This window comes from Ochotona princeps, chromosome 19 (assembly GCF_030435755.1).
Source record: "Ochotona princeps isolate mOchPri1 chromosome 19, mOchPri1.hap1, whole genome shotgun sequence".
Classification (NCBI taxonomy): domain Eukaryota; kingdom Metazoa; phylum Chordata; class Mammalia; order Lagomorpha; family Ochotonidae; genus Ochotona; species Ochotona princeps.
Genome location: NC_080850.1, coordinates 50,657,454 through 50,672,904, shown reverse-complemented (window position 1 = coordinate 50,672,904; position 15,451 = coordinate 50,657,454). Strand labels below are relative to the sequence as shown.

Here is a 15,451-nt window from a genome sequence, read left to right as displayed (position 1 = left end):
CTTGGAGTGGCGAGATTGGCAGTGATTCATAACTGCAGAACTATTAAAACCACTTGAGCAAGTATCTCAGAGCATGCCCCACATCCGGGACCTGGGGTGGGTGGGAAACTGGGTGGGGCTTCTCCCTTTATCTCCCCCTTTACCTCAGATACATGAAGGAGACAATATGGAAATAATAGTCTTACCCACTTTCCTGTAGCCCTTGAACCTTTTTACCCTAGTTAACTATGTAAAGATTGTCAAAAATATAATAAAAAGTGAAAAAAAAGGGGGGGGGCCAAAAAAAGTGAATGAACTTAATTAGCTCCTCAGTTGCATTGACTGCATTGTAATTACTCAGTAGCTGCTACAAGTACCTGCTACTGCATTGGGCAGCGCATACATAGAACATTCTGCAGATTGAGATCAGGGTGGGTTTTTGTTGTTGTTGTTGTTTTAATTTGAAAAGCAGATGTTACAGAGAGGATGCAAATGATTGCAATGACCAGTGCTGAGCCAATCCAGAGCCAGAAGCCAGGAACTTCTTCCAAGTCTCCCATGTGGATGCAGTGGCCAAGGTTTTGAGCCATTTTCTGCTGCTTTCCCAGGCAGTAAGCACAGAACTGAATTGAAAGTGGGGCTGGGCCCAGCGGCGTGGCCTAGCGGCTAAAGTCCTCGCCTTGAACGCCCCGGGATCCCATATGGGCACCGGTTCTAATCCCGGCAGCTCTACTTCCCATCCAGCTCCCTGTTTGTGGCCTGGGAAAGCAGTTGAGGACGGCCCAATGCATTGGGACACTGCATCCGCGTGAGAAACCTGGAAGAGGTTCCAGGTTCCCAGTTTCGGATCGGCTCACACCGGCCCGTTGCGGCTCAGTTGGGGAGTGAATCATCGGACGGAAGATCTTCCTCTCTGTCTGTCCTCCTCTCTCTGTATATCTGACTTTACAATAAAAATAAATAAATCTTTAAAAAAAAAAAAAGAAAAGAAAATGGGGCAGTGAGGACTAGGACTGCACCTATACAGGATGTCAGTTCTGTAGCCTGCTGAGCTACCACACTGGCCCCAGGATTGGTTTTGCAATCAAAATTATATAGATGAAGGTAACATATAGCATGGGAAGAGTGGCATTGTGGTTGGAAGAGGTGTACCTCCACTCTCCTCACTGCTAACAGCCACGTATCACTAGTCCTCACAGTTCTTCCTCATCTTTTTTTGAAAGACAAAATTAGAGAGGGGTGGAGGGGAGAGTCAGACAGAGAGAAAGAGAGAGATCTTCCTTCTGCTTGTTCATTCCCCACATGACTGACTGCAGTGGCCAGAGCTGGACCAATCTAGAGCCAGGAGCTTCTTCCAAGACCTCTCACATGGGTGTAGTGGCCCAAGCACTTAGACCATTTTCCACTGCTTTCCCAGGCACAGTAGCAAGCAGCTTGATTGGAAATTGAGTAGCCAGCGCTCGAACCAGCGCCTGTATGGAATACCAAATCGCGGGCAGTGGCTTTACCTGCTGTGCCACAGCAGCAGCCCCTCAGTTCTTTTTTTTTTTTTTTTTTTTTATTGGAAAGTCAGATATACAGAGGAGGAGAGACAGAGAGGAAGATCTTCCGTCCAACGATTCACTCCCCAAGTGAGCTGCAATGGCCGGTGCGAGCCGATTCGAAGCTGGGAACCTGGAACCTCTTCCGGGTCTCCCACGCGGGTGCAGGGTCCCAAAGCTTTGGGCCGTCCTCGACTGCTTTCCCAGGCCACAAGCACGTAGCTGGATGGGAAGTGGAGCTGCCAGGATTAGAACCGGTGCCCATATGGGATCCCAGCGTGTTCAAGGCGAGGACTTAAGCCACTAGGCCACGCTGCTGGGCCCAGCCCCTCAGTTCTAAAGCATGCACATAGTAGTCTGCTCTTTCTGCTTTGCGTGTGCTTATGGGAATGACAGTTGAGATGATGATATGCTTCACAGAAGTTAAGACAATCTTCCTGCCCAAAAGTATTACTCTTTAGATACTGATCAACTGGATTTTCTGTTTGTTTGCTTCTATAGATTGCTGACAGAATTGGAATCTCCTTCCTGGTGGCCCTTTAGCCCCAAGTTTTGGAAGATACCATCAGAACCAAAGCCTAGGGAGGGCGCCTCAGCAGCTACCTGTGAACCTTTTGGAAAAGAAGGGATTCTGATTGTAATTCCTGGTATTATTTCTGGAAGAACAGAGTCCCACACTAAACCAGGAAGGCTCACCATCCTCATTTCTGGGTTGGAAATCCATGACTCCAATTCTTTGCTACTGCACCGATTCGAAAGAGAAGACATTGATGACATTAAGGTTCACTCACCTTATGAGATTAGCATACGTCAGCGCTTCATTGGAAAGCCAGATGTGGTTTATCGTGTGCTATCTGCCAAGATGCCAAAAGTTGTTCCCATTCTAGAAGTTCAGTTCAGCAAGAGGATTGAGCTATTAGAAGATGCCTTCATGTTCAGAACCTCAGGAGTGTCTTCCTCTGCAGAGAAGAGCTGCTCTGTGTGGCACACAGGTGGGTGACCAGCAAGGCCAGTGTGTGCACTGACCTCTGAGATGGCTGACACACTCAGCATGTGTGTCTCTCAGTTCACCAAAAACAGCTCACTTGTTGTTTATACACAGAAAAGTAGTTGACACCTGTAAGTGAATCTCACATTACGTAGATGTACCGTTTGCCTGCCAGCCCTGTGGATTTTGAGAGGTTAGAAAAAGCACGTTAGTGTTTTTGGTTGCTGTAAGGTTTTTTAAGCTGGCTAAGGAAACAAGCTTTTCTTAGCTCACTATTTTGGAGGCACAGAGTCCCATGTCAGCTGGTCTGTAGTGAAGACCTCGTGGCAGATAATGCGACATTGGTGGGAATGTGTGGAAGAGACACAGCAAGCCAGAGGAGTTCTGGACCAGGCTGGCTGCTGCTAACTACTCACTCTACAAGAACAGCTTTACTTCAAGAGACAGGCATTAATTCCTTCTAAGCGTGGTGTTGCTAATGATACAACCACAACCCACTAGGCCATACCTCATAAAGGCCCTTCAGCAACACCAAACACCAAGCCTCTAGCACGTGTACCTTTTGGGGACCAAGTTAAAGCTCATACAAAACATAGTAGAGGTTTTTGGCAATGCTGGACAAAAATAAACTCAACATTTTCCCATCTCTCTCCTCAGCCAGGACTATCCGTACATACTCTGCAAGATCTCCCTTCCCTCCACTGTACTCAACCTCATACCATGTCCTTCCACCCACTGTCCAGATACGTACTTAGGGAGGCTGTGTCTCAGCAGACTGTGAGTGCAGTATGTGAGTGCTGGTGGGATGGAAGGATGTGGCGGTTCATCTTCATGTGCAGTGCATGGCTAGACCCTGCTGTCAGAAACTGCACCAGTCTGCTCTGCCCCATAGCCTACAGAAGAATTGACATCATGTTATTTTGTATGTTTGCTATTCTAATGAATGTCGAGAGGTGCCTGCCTGATATTTTAACTTCAATTTCTTTGAACAGTTAGGATATGGAGGAGCTATTTTTAACTCATTTTTGGCCACTCAGACTTGGTTCTGTGGAGTGCCTGTACTCTCCATTGCAGAACTTTCATTTTGCTGTGGTAAAATCTACCATTTATTCCCTTAAATTTGTTTGATTTCCCTTTGATTAAGAAAGTACAAGTTCACAGAATACATTGCTTCATAGTATAATATATACATATGATGCATGCTAACATCCCTGAGTGTCTGCAGAACAGTTCCAGGATACCTGTGTTTAGCAAGACCCACAGGTGTTCAGGTCCCTAATAGAAAAGCCAGGTGTTTGCACATAGCCTGTGCATATCCTCCCACAGACATGAGCTCAGCTCTGCAGTGCTTAGAACAGCCAGTACAGCCTACATGCTGTGACAGTAGTTACCCTGTATTGGTTAAGGACTAATGATAAGGGAAAAAAGTCTTAGATAGTCAGTACAGAAGAAATTGCTTTTTCTAAAAAGGAAGCTTCAGAAATAGAGGGCTGACTGCACAAAAGTAGTTCAAAAAGTTTGTGGAAAATTGAACTCGAACATAAGTTTATTTTGGTGTAAAAATACTTTGAAATGTATGCATATACGGAGTCTTTAAAAGTTTCATAGGAGGACATGGCACAATAGCCTAGTGGCTAAAGTCCTCACCTTGCATCCACCAGGATACCGTGTGGGCACTGGTTCGTGTTCCAGATGCTCCATTTCCCATCCAGCTCCCTACTTGTGGCCCGGGAAGGCAGTCAAGGACAGCCCAAAGCCTTGGGACCATGCAACCATGTGGGAGACTCGGAAGAAGCCCTGGCTCCTGGCTTCAGATGGGCTCAGTTCTGGCCATTGTGGCCACTTGGGGAGTAAACAGGTGGATGGAAGATCTTTCCTGTCTGCCTGTCTTTGTCTCTGTAAATCTGTAAATCTTTCCAATAAAAATAAATCTTTTAAAATGTTCATAGGAGGAGAGAATCACAATGGTGGAATGGGGTGAGGACATGTTTAAACAGAGAATATCAGGGTGATGTAGAGAGGGCACATTCCAGGAAATAGAAGAGTAGAAGAGGACACAACAACAGCAGAGGGGCACCTGGAGACTGACAGACATAGGAAAGCAGCGGACACAATGGTGTGATATTGCAGTGACTGATACCCTAGTGGCATTCAGCAAGTGATGATCTGAACTGCACCAGCAGCCGGAAATCCACCAGCAATCAGGTGGGAAGAAGAATTCACTGGGAACTCGGGTGAACCCAGACGAAGAACTGCCTCTCCTGCTGATTTGTTTGATTTGACCAGGAGCAGAGACAGAGCAGCAGATCCAAACAGGTGGTACGCAAACAGGTTAGATTTCACAGCCCAAACCTCCACTAAAGCCGAATCGGGTGCCATCTTGTGTAGGGAGGCACTGGCTGTGGGATAGGACTGCACAGGCACTAAGCTGGGAGCTGATTTCGGGTTCAGTGAATCACAACTACATGGCATCCTTCAGGTTCCAGCTAAAATAGGTCCAGGTAGTTCCCAACCTAAAGGCAAGCAGAACAAGAACTCCACAAGTTTCACAACAGGCACCATTTTTGTACAAAGTGTGGCAAAGGCTTTGACCCTACAGGGGCAACAGTGAGCTATACCTGCCCGATCAACTTGGGAACTGCGCAAACCAGAAGTAGGAGAAACATTGTATTAACAACGGTGCACATTGTATTGAAAACGGTACAACAATAGCTCCAGATCATAGGAATGGAGAGTGCTGAGCCAGGAACTAGGCTACAGAGACCATGGTGGAAGTATAACATAAGAACCCAGACCTGGAACTCAATGGAGGGAGTGCCACAAGTGACTGCAAACAAAGAGCTATGTACCAACTGCAATAAGTAAAATCAAACTGTAGATCTGTGGGTGACAGAGCTTAGAAACCTACCCCAAAGAGAAGAATTGATAACCAGAAGTACAATGACCAAGAGCAAAAGAAGAGACAGAGACACAATGAATATTTCGGAAGACTCGCCTGCAAAGGAGTAAAACCCTTTGCCAATCTCAGAGTTAAATAAGCAGTTCATCGAGAAAATGGGGGAATCAGAATTCATAACATTGGGCCCAGTACCGTGATCCCAGTTCTAATGATGGCAGCTGCGCTTCCCATCCAGCTCCCTGCTTGTGGCCTGGGAAAGCAGTCGAGGACGGCCCAAAGCTTTGGGACCCTGTACCTGCGTGGGAGACCTGGAAGAGCTCCTGGCTGCTGACTTCAGATTGGCGCAGCACCGGCCTTTGCGGTCACTTGGGGAGTGAATTATTGGACAGAGATATGTATATATTAAAAAAAAAAAAAACTTGTTACAAAGCTTCTTATCAGCAAGGAAAAGCATGTAAAGCAGGCATTCAAGGAATTTAAGGAATATGTCACGTAGGAAATGAATCAAATGAAAGCAGATATATCAGAAATGAAGACTACAGTGGAACAAATTTAAAAGTACAGTGGAAAGTCTCCAAAATAGAATGAAGGAGGCAAAAAAAGAATCTCAAAATCAGAACATATTACCTGTCACCAGGGGGAAAGATACAGTGATTGCCTCACCTTTATTGAGCAGTGTGGATATTTGCACTATTCTGGTTTTTTAATTTTTTTTTCTTTTTTGCCTCTTAAGTGACTGGTTTTACTTCTAAGAACCTCTTTCCCCAACACAGAAGTATTGTGATTATTGCTCTTGGTAAGTTCAAGTTTCATAAGGAAATATACCTAATAATAGATCTGGTCCTGTAATAACCAAAGTGTTGGAAATACTGCTATAAAAATGTGTTTTCCATGTTTTCCTGGCATTTCCATGTTCTCCTTTGCCCAATAAGTCAAGACACGGCTCAGAAGTTAGACACAGGAGAGCTGAGAAGGGTAGGCTATGTCAGGCAGTGGTTGATCCTAACCTGGAGAACTCTGACTCTGAGACCTGGACATCCCCCACTCTGCTGGCTCTTCCTTGAGGAGATGGAGTGCTTGTGGGACTGCCATCCATTATGCAGTTCCTTGGCGCTAACCTATTGCTACCAGAGTTATGGATTGCGCAGTGACATGAGCAGGTCTAAGCCCTCGTGGTTGTGTCTCAACAGAACCTCCTGAGTAAAAGCGTGCAAAAGGGAGAAGGTTCTGCAGAGACCTGGACACAAAGGTGAAGAATGAGACGTGTTCAGTGTGCAAAGTGATAGGATCAAAGGTGGCCATGTTGGGCCCGGCGGCGTGGCCTAGCAGCTAAAGTCCTCGCCTTGAACACCCTGGGATCCCATATGGGCGCCGGTTCTAATCCCGGCAGCTCCACTTCCCATCCAGCTCCCTGCTTGTGGCCTGGGAAAGCAGTTGAGGACGGCCCAATGCATTGGGACACTGCACCCACGTGGGAGACCTGGAAGAGGTTCCTGGTTCCCGGCTTTGGATCGGCATAGCACCGGCCCGTTGCGGGTCACTTGGGGAGTGAATCATTGGACGGAAGATCTTTTTGTCTCTGTCTCTTCTCCTCTGTGTATATCTGGCTGTAATAAAATGAATAAATCTTTGAAAAAAAAAAGTGGCCATGTTTGGTGTTATAGAGTGACCCCAATGTCTACTGTGAGATGAGACTGCAGTGACCAGGAAGAGGAGGTCTGCCCTGGTAGAGTGGAACCAGAGGTGGCACAGGCATGAGTGATGGCAGAGAAGAAGTGACTGCATGTTTGTGGCTCAGCCCTCAGCAGAGCAGAGGAGATAGTATATTGAAAGGGATTATTTCATCTTCTTATATGTGCCATGGGTTTAGCTGGCAGCCCTCAATTTCTCATGCCTCGACCCATATGGCTTCCTGGGGAAATCTGTGTGGCCCTTTATGTGTCCCATCCAGCTAGTGGAAGGCCATCCCCTGACTTCTGATTCCTGATCACAGTAGCCTTGTCCTTGTCAACATCACTGTGGCCAGTTTTACAGCAGTGTTTAGAACACCTGGACTCTGTGTATCAGGGCATGTCACTGGGATACATTTGATGTGTTAAGGTGGGTGCGGTGTTCAGTGACACCAGGGTGTCATCCTGGTATTCAGTTTCTTCTCCCTGTGGGACTGCCTGGATGTGTGAGTTTTTTTTCTGAGCAAGGAGTACAGTCCTTATTTTATGATGAGGTGATAGGAAGGGTGTGTTTTGGGGCTGATGGCTTGGTAGGGATACGGCCCAGGAATGGTACATGTTCAAGAGCTCAGTGTGATGATGACAACTTGCTGGCGTTATTGCCTTCTTGTTGCCGTTCGTGTGTGGGGTCAGCAGGTCCTGGAGGCGGAGACCATGCCTGAAGCCCTGTGGAGCTTGTGCATGACCACAGGAGGGCAGTCTTGAAGCATCGCTGGGCCCACGTAGAGGTTGAAGCTGAGACTTCTAGTGATGCCCAGTGCCCACACACCGTGCCACCACAGACTGGGCTAGCTATCTGGATGTCAGAAAAATTGAGGCAGCTTGACCTCTGGGAAGAGCAGCTGCATATAGCTTTGGGTTTTTTGTTTTTGCTTTTGTTTCTGCAGAGCATCTTTAACATAACCTGTTTAATTGTGAATAATTTTAGATTTGCAAGAAGGGTTATGAATATAGTGCAGTTTGAGTAACCCTTCTCCAAAATGCTGAGGACTAGAAGTATTTTAGATTTCAGGTTTTCTTGGCTTCTAGAATATTTGTACAAAATGAATTCTTGGGGCTCTAATTCAAGTCCAGACACTATATTCATTTCTGCTTCATATATACCTTACACACAAAGTCTGCAGATAGTTTTATTCAAGATTTTAAATACTTTTCTGCATGAAACACCAGTTTGCAGTATGCAATAACCTAAATGTGGCATCGTAACTCAGAACATCCCAGGTTTCAAAACATTTTGATTTTTAGGTTTTGGATTGGGAATGCTCATCCTGTGCCCCTCTGTCCCTCTGTCCCCACCCAGTTTGCCATGTTGTCAACATTGGGTGGTAGTCAGACACATGAATTTGGTCAGGAGTCTGCCATGCATTGTGCCTACTGGAGTCTATGTCTCTTTGATATCCTTGCTCCATTCCTGACCTTTCTTCTGCCTCCAGGTTCTGTAGGGTTCCCTGGGGTCAGGTGATTCCTTGAACTCCCCTTGTCCTGCCCTGGACAGCCTTAGAAAGACTGGCCAAGGCTGATGGAATGCCCCCAGCATGTCTGGGTCATGTGTTCTCATGGCTAGCCTGAGCTGCCCATTCTTCCCAGGCTGGACTGTGCACAGGTCTCACAGAGTGCTGTGAGCTGGTTTCCTCTTTGCTGTTGCTACTCTCACCCTCTCCAGAGCCCACTACTCACCCATGAAATGTTTGCATGCTCTTACTGCTTTGCTAACCCCATGTGCACTTGTATCCTCCCTAAACGCTTTCCACATCAAGGTGGGCCCAGATAGCAGAAGGTGCATATATCAGATAGGTAATAAATGTCTGGAGTCATTGAGGTTGTATCTGTACAAGGCACTTGTCTAGGCATCTTGTGGGGCAGAGGAGTTCTGCCCTAAGGGGACTCACGAAAGAGCTGTGGTGAAGCCCTTACTGTTCCTGGGATGGACTCTCCTGAGGTCCCAGGATAGGGAGACCAGGGACACACGGTCACAACCCACTTGCTCCTATTCCCAGCACAGGCTGCAAAAGCTTGGGGAAGCTCATCTGGCCTCCCTCCCCAGCCCTGTGTTGTTTTGGAATCATTGCAAGCTACTACCGCTCTGTTTCTCCACTCTTGGGCTATCTTTTCTGGGTGGACAAATGAACAGGGTAGTTGGTGTTTGTTTTACTCATGTGTTACCCTCTTGGGCCCCACAAACTCCAAGGTGCCTTGGGTAGAGGAGGAGGCACTTTTGAGCCCAGGGCTCAAAGATCTGCCTGTGGCCAACCAGTGCCTAGGTCAGGGCTAAAGGCCTTTGTTCAAGCTGGCCAGCAAGTCAGAATGTGCTGTATGTTTTGTGTACTGAGGAGGCTTCTGGCAGTGGACCTTGCAGTATGCAGAGGCCTCCTTGGGGGCTGGCATCCAGAGTCCTCCCTCCTGCCACTTTGTTCCTTGCAGTGTGAGCCATTTGTGCTGCTTTGATTTAAGCGAAATTATTAAAGACTCTGAGACAAGCATCCTGGACAGGCCACAGTGATTTTCCTCAGAGGATGTTTTGAACATTGGGTAACTGAGTCAGCAGCTTGGTCCTGGAGGTGGCAGAGCCCTGTGGCTTAGACAGATCCAGCTGATCCTGTGGCTTGGGGAAAGCATTCCTGCCTTGATGCGTGTGCTGGTAATTAGTAACATCCAGAAGGAAAAGCCTGTTTCAGCTTTCTGACTTTTAGCAAATCCCATGTGTTGAAATTCAAAAAGTGTATTTCCCTCTGCAGTGCTGCTTCAGGTGCTGAAATGAAAACCAAGTCGCAGTTGGGGTAGCCCTGTAGCTGTGCTCTCAGAAGCCCGTGTTGTGGCTCCAGGAGATACTGACAGAGCGCACCCCAACCCAGAACCAGCAAGTCAGGGTGCAGGATATGTGACAACAACTCAACCAATGTGGAGAGTTCTCAACAGGCACCTGACTACTGGCGCAAGGCTGCAAGCACTGCTGCTGTTGGCAGACCTGAACGGGTCTAGCATCAGGGTATATGATGAGGGCTTTCAGCTGCCAGCTTAGAGGGTGCTCCAGCCTCACCGTGTAGCCCTAGGCATATGCTGCTGTTACAGGAATTGTGATCACAGTGTAGTCCCAGCCCGTTGTTACCCTAGCCTAGGAACCAGTGACAACTAGTGTCAGGCATTCTCAATGCTTCCTGTTGTGTTCTTCCAATCCAGCTTCTAGCATGCTGCCAACAAGGGTAGAAAAGTATTTTTCAGTAAGTGACATCCCGTTGGACCAGAAGTCCTAAGTCGCACACCAGGACACATTCTCAAGATTGGAAGTGCTGAGAACCCTGCTGGAGCTTAGGAGACCATGTCTACAGCATTAATGTATGGCAGACACTAGCTATGAACTCAGTTTGGCACATGGCAGCAAAGTTTTCTTTCAAGAATGGAATACAACAGCAAGGATAGTGTTTTGTCAGACTCAACACACATACCAGGGTATGTAGAGGTCACAGCATTTTGTGGAGAATGCATTTGCCAAGGTGGGCATAAAGTCAAGGGCCTTTCCAGAGGGTGGGTCCAGTGGGCCCTGGTATCTGTCCCTATTCCAGCCCAATGAGGACAACTCTCCCTTCCTTAGCCAACCAAGAATACATGTAATGGGAAGGGATCGCGAGGCCGAGAGTGTTTGTGTGTGTGTTTTGAAGGCAGCCATCTCTTTCCTGGGGGGCAGAAGGTGTCCCTTAGAGGCTTTGGGGACTCTTATCCTTGACCTGGCCAAGGTCTCCTCCAACCCAACTGTGTTTACCTTCCCTGTACCTTCTGACCAGCCTTCAGACTGCTGTGCGCAGGTGTGGCTACCTGCTTGCTCCTCATGGAGCTGAGTAAAGGATTGCTGAGGGGGAGCCAGGGGCCAGGGGACTGGAGCCAGGGTTGGACCAATGCTGCCATCAGCCCCACACGCTTCCTACCTTCTCTCTTCTTGCAGCCTACCTAATGCCCTTGGCTGCTGCTGCGAATCTGGGGGAAAATTGAACACAGGCCACAGTTACTGCACTTCTCTGGGTCCTGAGGTGCTAGAATTGCATTACAGCCCCTCTAAATGAAACAGGTGGCACTCTGCAGATGGCAGCCATTCATACCTTGACAGCCATCTGTGCCTGTCTGGGTGAGATCACTCCACAGGCACGTGTTGAGCTGTGCCCCATGCTCCACAGGCGCCTGGCCACAGTGTGGTTCTGACTCACCCCTCCTTGGCCAATGTGTGTCCACAGCTCTGCTTTGCTCAGACCGCTGCCACTTCCTGTGCTCTCCAGGGCCGCAGGGCTCTGTGGCGTAGCTCAGATGTGGCCACAGTTTCCTAGTGATGAATTTCTATGTGCATCTCATGAGGTTTCAGTGATTCCTGATTTTATACTCTGCATCTGCCATCTTTTTTCTAAATAGATAAATAAAAATGGCAGATCTTGGACAGAGGGACTTTCCTCCCATGGATAATCACAGATTCAGCCCTGAATGTTTAGAGTTGCCAGTTTGTCACTGGAGGGTGAGGGTTGGTTGTAGGAGCTTAGAACACCCCCTGCCTATCCCCATTGAGCTCAGCAGAGGCTCAGGACAGTGACCTGCAAGGAGACACCTGCTAGGGTAAAGAGCTGAAGTAATCTCAGATGTTGCTCTCAGTGAGATTCCTAGTGCTCATGCATGATTCATACCTTCCGAAGGACATTGCTGCTGACCTCAGTTTTTCATTACAGCATCTGGTCTGCTGGGTCGCCCTGGTCACCGTGAGCTGCCTGCGGAGGGCCAGGAAGCTGGGTCACTGCAGCTGCAGAGGAGTGTGCCGCTGCTTTCTGAGGGAGATACTGAGGAGCTGTGTCAGGTAATGCGCTCTGATGCCACAGCCTGTGGTGGCATCCCTGTCCTCCCTGCTCGTGACGCCTCTCCTCCTCAGTTCACACACACTGACATCTCTCCCAGAAGTGCTGTCCAGTGTGAACCAGCTAGCTACAACCCCAAACCAAAGAAAAGATGGGAAGGGCAGTACCAGTCTAGGTCTATGGACTCGTGACATGTAGATATGTTGCAGGCACAGACAGACACCCTGGTGGCCATCACTTGTGTATACTTGTGCTCACTACATGTGTGCACTGTACAAATGCCTTGTGTGCTTGTTCTGTGTGTTCTGTGTCTATGTGTGTGTACTGTTTATACATGTGCACAATGTATGATGTGAACTCACAGCATTGTGTGCTGTGCAGTGTGTGCATGTATCATGTTCATGTGCACAACACATGTACTGTTTAAACATGTGTACAGTACATATCCTATGCTTGTATTCCATGTGTGTGTCCATTAGTGCTCTATTTGTGCCATGAGACACTTTAAGTGTGCCACTTTTGTCACTTTTCTTCCTGGATCTCACTCAGTCCTTTACAGTGATCACATGCAAGCAAGCTACTTTCTAGCCATGCCCAGCACATTCTGGGCCACATTGATCCCAGAACTCACCAGTTATCGGGGTCCTTTGGTGTGTTGAGACATCCTGTTGCTGTTGTGGCTGATGTACCCAGAGTATCCCAAACCCCTCTGCTGAGATCACAGGGGTGTGATGGGGGCTGAAGATATTCCCACATGCGTCCCTGCAGAAGTGTTTGGGGCTGAGACCGTCTCTGTGTCCCACACTTGTGTTTAAATAGGTTAAAATAGGAGCTATGCTCATAGGTGAGAAAGTAAGAACTTGTCCTGCTAATTCCAGAGGTGAGCATGCAATCTGAGAGGTCCTTTTACTTTCTGGATAATTCTGTCTGCCAGCCAATGTGACAGCATGCTTTGTCTCAACGCTGGGGACAGACTGGGAAACATCAGGATGGATAAACATGGAATTGAGGGTAGGATCAGGCTCTCTGGAATGGCAAATTTGTGGGTTTCAAGTTATTAATGACCAGGGACATTGGTAGTGGGAATGATGGGTACTGTGTGTCAGAACCCTGGGCTCAGGGCTGTGGGGAGGGTGGAAGGTAAAGGTCTGCAGGCTGGAGGACACTAGGACGAGCCGCCAGGGTGTGGAGGGAGGGCTGTGGACTTGGATGGAATGACCTAGTTTCTCACAAGATTGTCTTTTTGAGGTGGAACACATGTTTCCTATTTAGAGAAGAATTCTTAGCTGTGCAGTTGAAGCCCAAGCCTAAGTAGGAACGAGTTAAATTTCTGGGGAAAACAAAAATGCAAGAAACCCTCCTCCTTCCAGCTGTGGTTTTTGTTGCAAATGCTATTAAAGCCATTACGTCGGGATGTGTCTTGGTGATTTATATTGCAGTGTGGGGGGCTGAAGGGAGAAATGGTTGGGTACACAGGAGTGGACATGGGTTGTAGCACCCAACCTTCAGACCACTGTGGTCAGTGATCAGTGTGGCCGCATTGCCTGGAGAGGCAGATAGATAGCTTAGAGGCCATGAGGAGAGCTAACTGGCCAAGGGCTTGGCAGAGGTCCTTGACCCGCCTCAGCATCTATTCCCTCCTCAGAACCGCTGCCCTTGGTCATGGAATCTGTGGACGCCACGTAGTGGATGCTGGGTTTGGAAAGCAAAAAACAGAAAGTAGCCTTTCGCTGTTCCCAGAGCAGGGTGTTTCAGTTCTGCATGAAGTTCTTCGTGATCTCTGTTTCTGAATCCAGGGTTGGGTCAGCTTGGTGTCACAGAGCCAGGAAGGCACATCTTAGGGACTGGCCCCTGTGAGCTTCACAGGATCCCCTGTAAGATGCTCATCTTTGTTGCTAAGCATGGTGAGCTTCTGCTCACAGATTTATGAGAATCTGAGCTCTGCATTGTGTGACATAGGACAGTCTGTCCACTGGCTGTAGGTGACGTTAGACACAAACATCATTCATAATGGCTATAAAGCCACCTAATGGGAGCAGTGTTCCCTCCCAGGGCTCATGGGCAGGGGTGGGGCTGTGAGAGGACTTGGATGTTTCCAGTTCACATTTACATCTGTGGTGAAGCCCTCTGCACACACAGCTGAGCTGAGTCCCTCCTGCCGCTATCTAGAGTAACTAGAACTTTCCAAAAATGATTCTGAGGTCCATTTCTTTTTGTTTTTCTCTTTATTATATCCTTTTATAGACAATATAGAACACATGTCAGCACCAGTAACCTTCTCCTCTCTAACCTGTTATCCCTGGTCTCTGATATCACAACCTTAAACCTGACTGTTCCCTTCATTTGTTACAGTCTGGTCTTTGTGGGGTGGGATGTTTCATAGCTGTTTTCATTCTCAGCTTTGATTCCAGTCCAGATATTAGTGTTGAGAAAAGCCAGGTATTTCAGGATATGTTACAGGCTGAGCATCCAAAAATTCGAAATCTGAAACTTTGTCAGCACTAGGCAAGTGATGTATTGCAGACAAGATGCAGGTAAGTGAAAAATACTATAGAAAACTACCTTCTGGTTCTGTGCATTAGGTGTGTATGAAAAAAAATACATTTTTTGGTCTAGATTTGAGTCCCATCTCAAAGATATAATTTTGTAAATGTGAATATTTCAAAATCTTTTTTAAAAAATATAAAATCTGGGCCCAGCACGGTAGCTTAGCAGCTAAAGTCCTCACCTTGCATGCGCCAGGATTCTTTATGGGCACCAGTTCTAAACCCAGTGGCCCCGCTTCCCAACCAGCTCTCTGCTTGAGGCCTGGAAAGGCAGTCGAGGACGGTCCAAAGCCTGGGAACCCTGTACCCGCATGGGAGACCCAGAAGAAGGGCCTGGCTCCTGGCTTCGGATTGGCTCATTCGGACCATTGCAGTTACTTGGGGAGTGAATCATTAAACAGAAGATCTTCCTCTCTGTCTCTCCTCCAACTTTCAAATAAAAATAAAATAAATCTTTAATGTATATGTGTGTGTGTGTGTGTGTGTGTGTGTGTATAACAACAATTTAGCCCTTGGAAAATGTTTGTACCTATTTCTTTGAGAAGCAGATAGGCAGACAGTACCTGCTTCTTTCTTAAATGCCCATGAGCCAGGAACTTAATCCAGGTCTGCCATGTGAGGCCATCACTGTCCCCAAAGGTCTGTATCAGCAGTGGGCAGAAATTACAACTCAGGGGTGGGCATCAAACCCAGGTATTCTGGTGTGGACACAGTAATCTTAACTGCCCCAGACTTACACTTGATTGTGAATTGTTGATCAATGTTCACAATGCCACTGCCCGTTTTTTCTAAGCATTGAGCTGTAGAAAGAGCCACCTCAGCTCAGCTCCCATTTGATGTACACTGGACTGAGTCATGGGAATATGCCACGTGTTACTGTACACATTCATCTTTGTGTGTCCCTGAGAGTCACTGTGAGTAACCTCGGATAGATACCCATAC

At 47.6% G+C, this 15,451-nt stretch overlaps 1 protein-coding gene across 3 annotated transcripts in view; it reads left to right on the top strand.

Annotated features, from left to right (window-relative positions):
* The window catches only part of SNAP47 (synaptosome associated protein 47), a 48,043-nt gene that overhangs the window by 15,326 nt on the left and 17,266 nt on the right, over positions 1 to 15,451 (top strand). For 2 of the 3 annotated variants that reach the window (XM_058677295.1, XM_058677296.1), the window contains exon 3: positions 2,022 to 2,512. In XM_058677295.1, the coding sequence (XP_058533278.1) occupies positions 2,022 to 2,512 (491 nt within the window). Of the gene's footprint in view, positions 1 to 2,021; positions 2,513 to 11,840; positions 11,966 to 15,451 lie in introns of all 3 variants that reach the window. The other variant, XM_004586334.2, reaches the window with a different exon arrangement.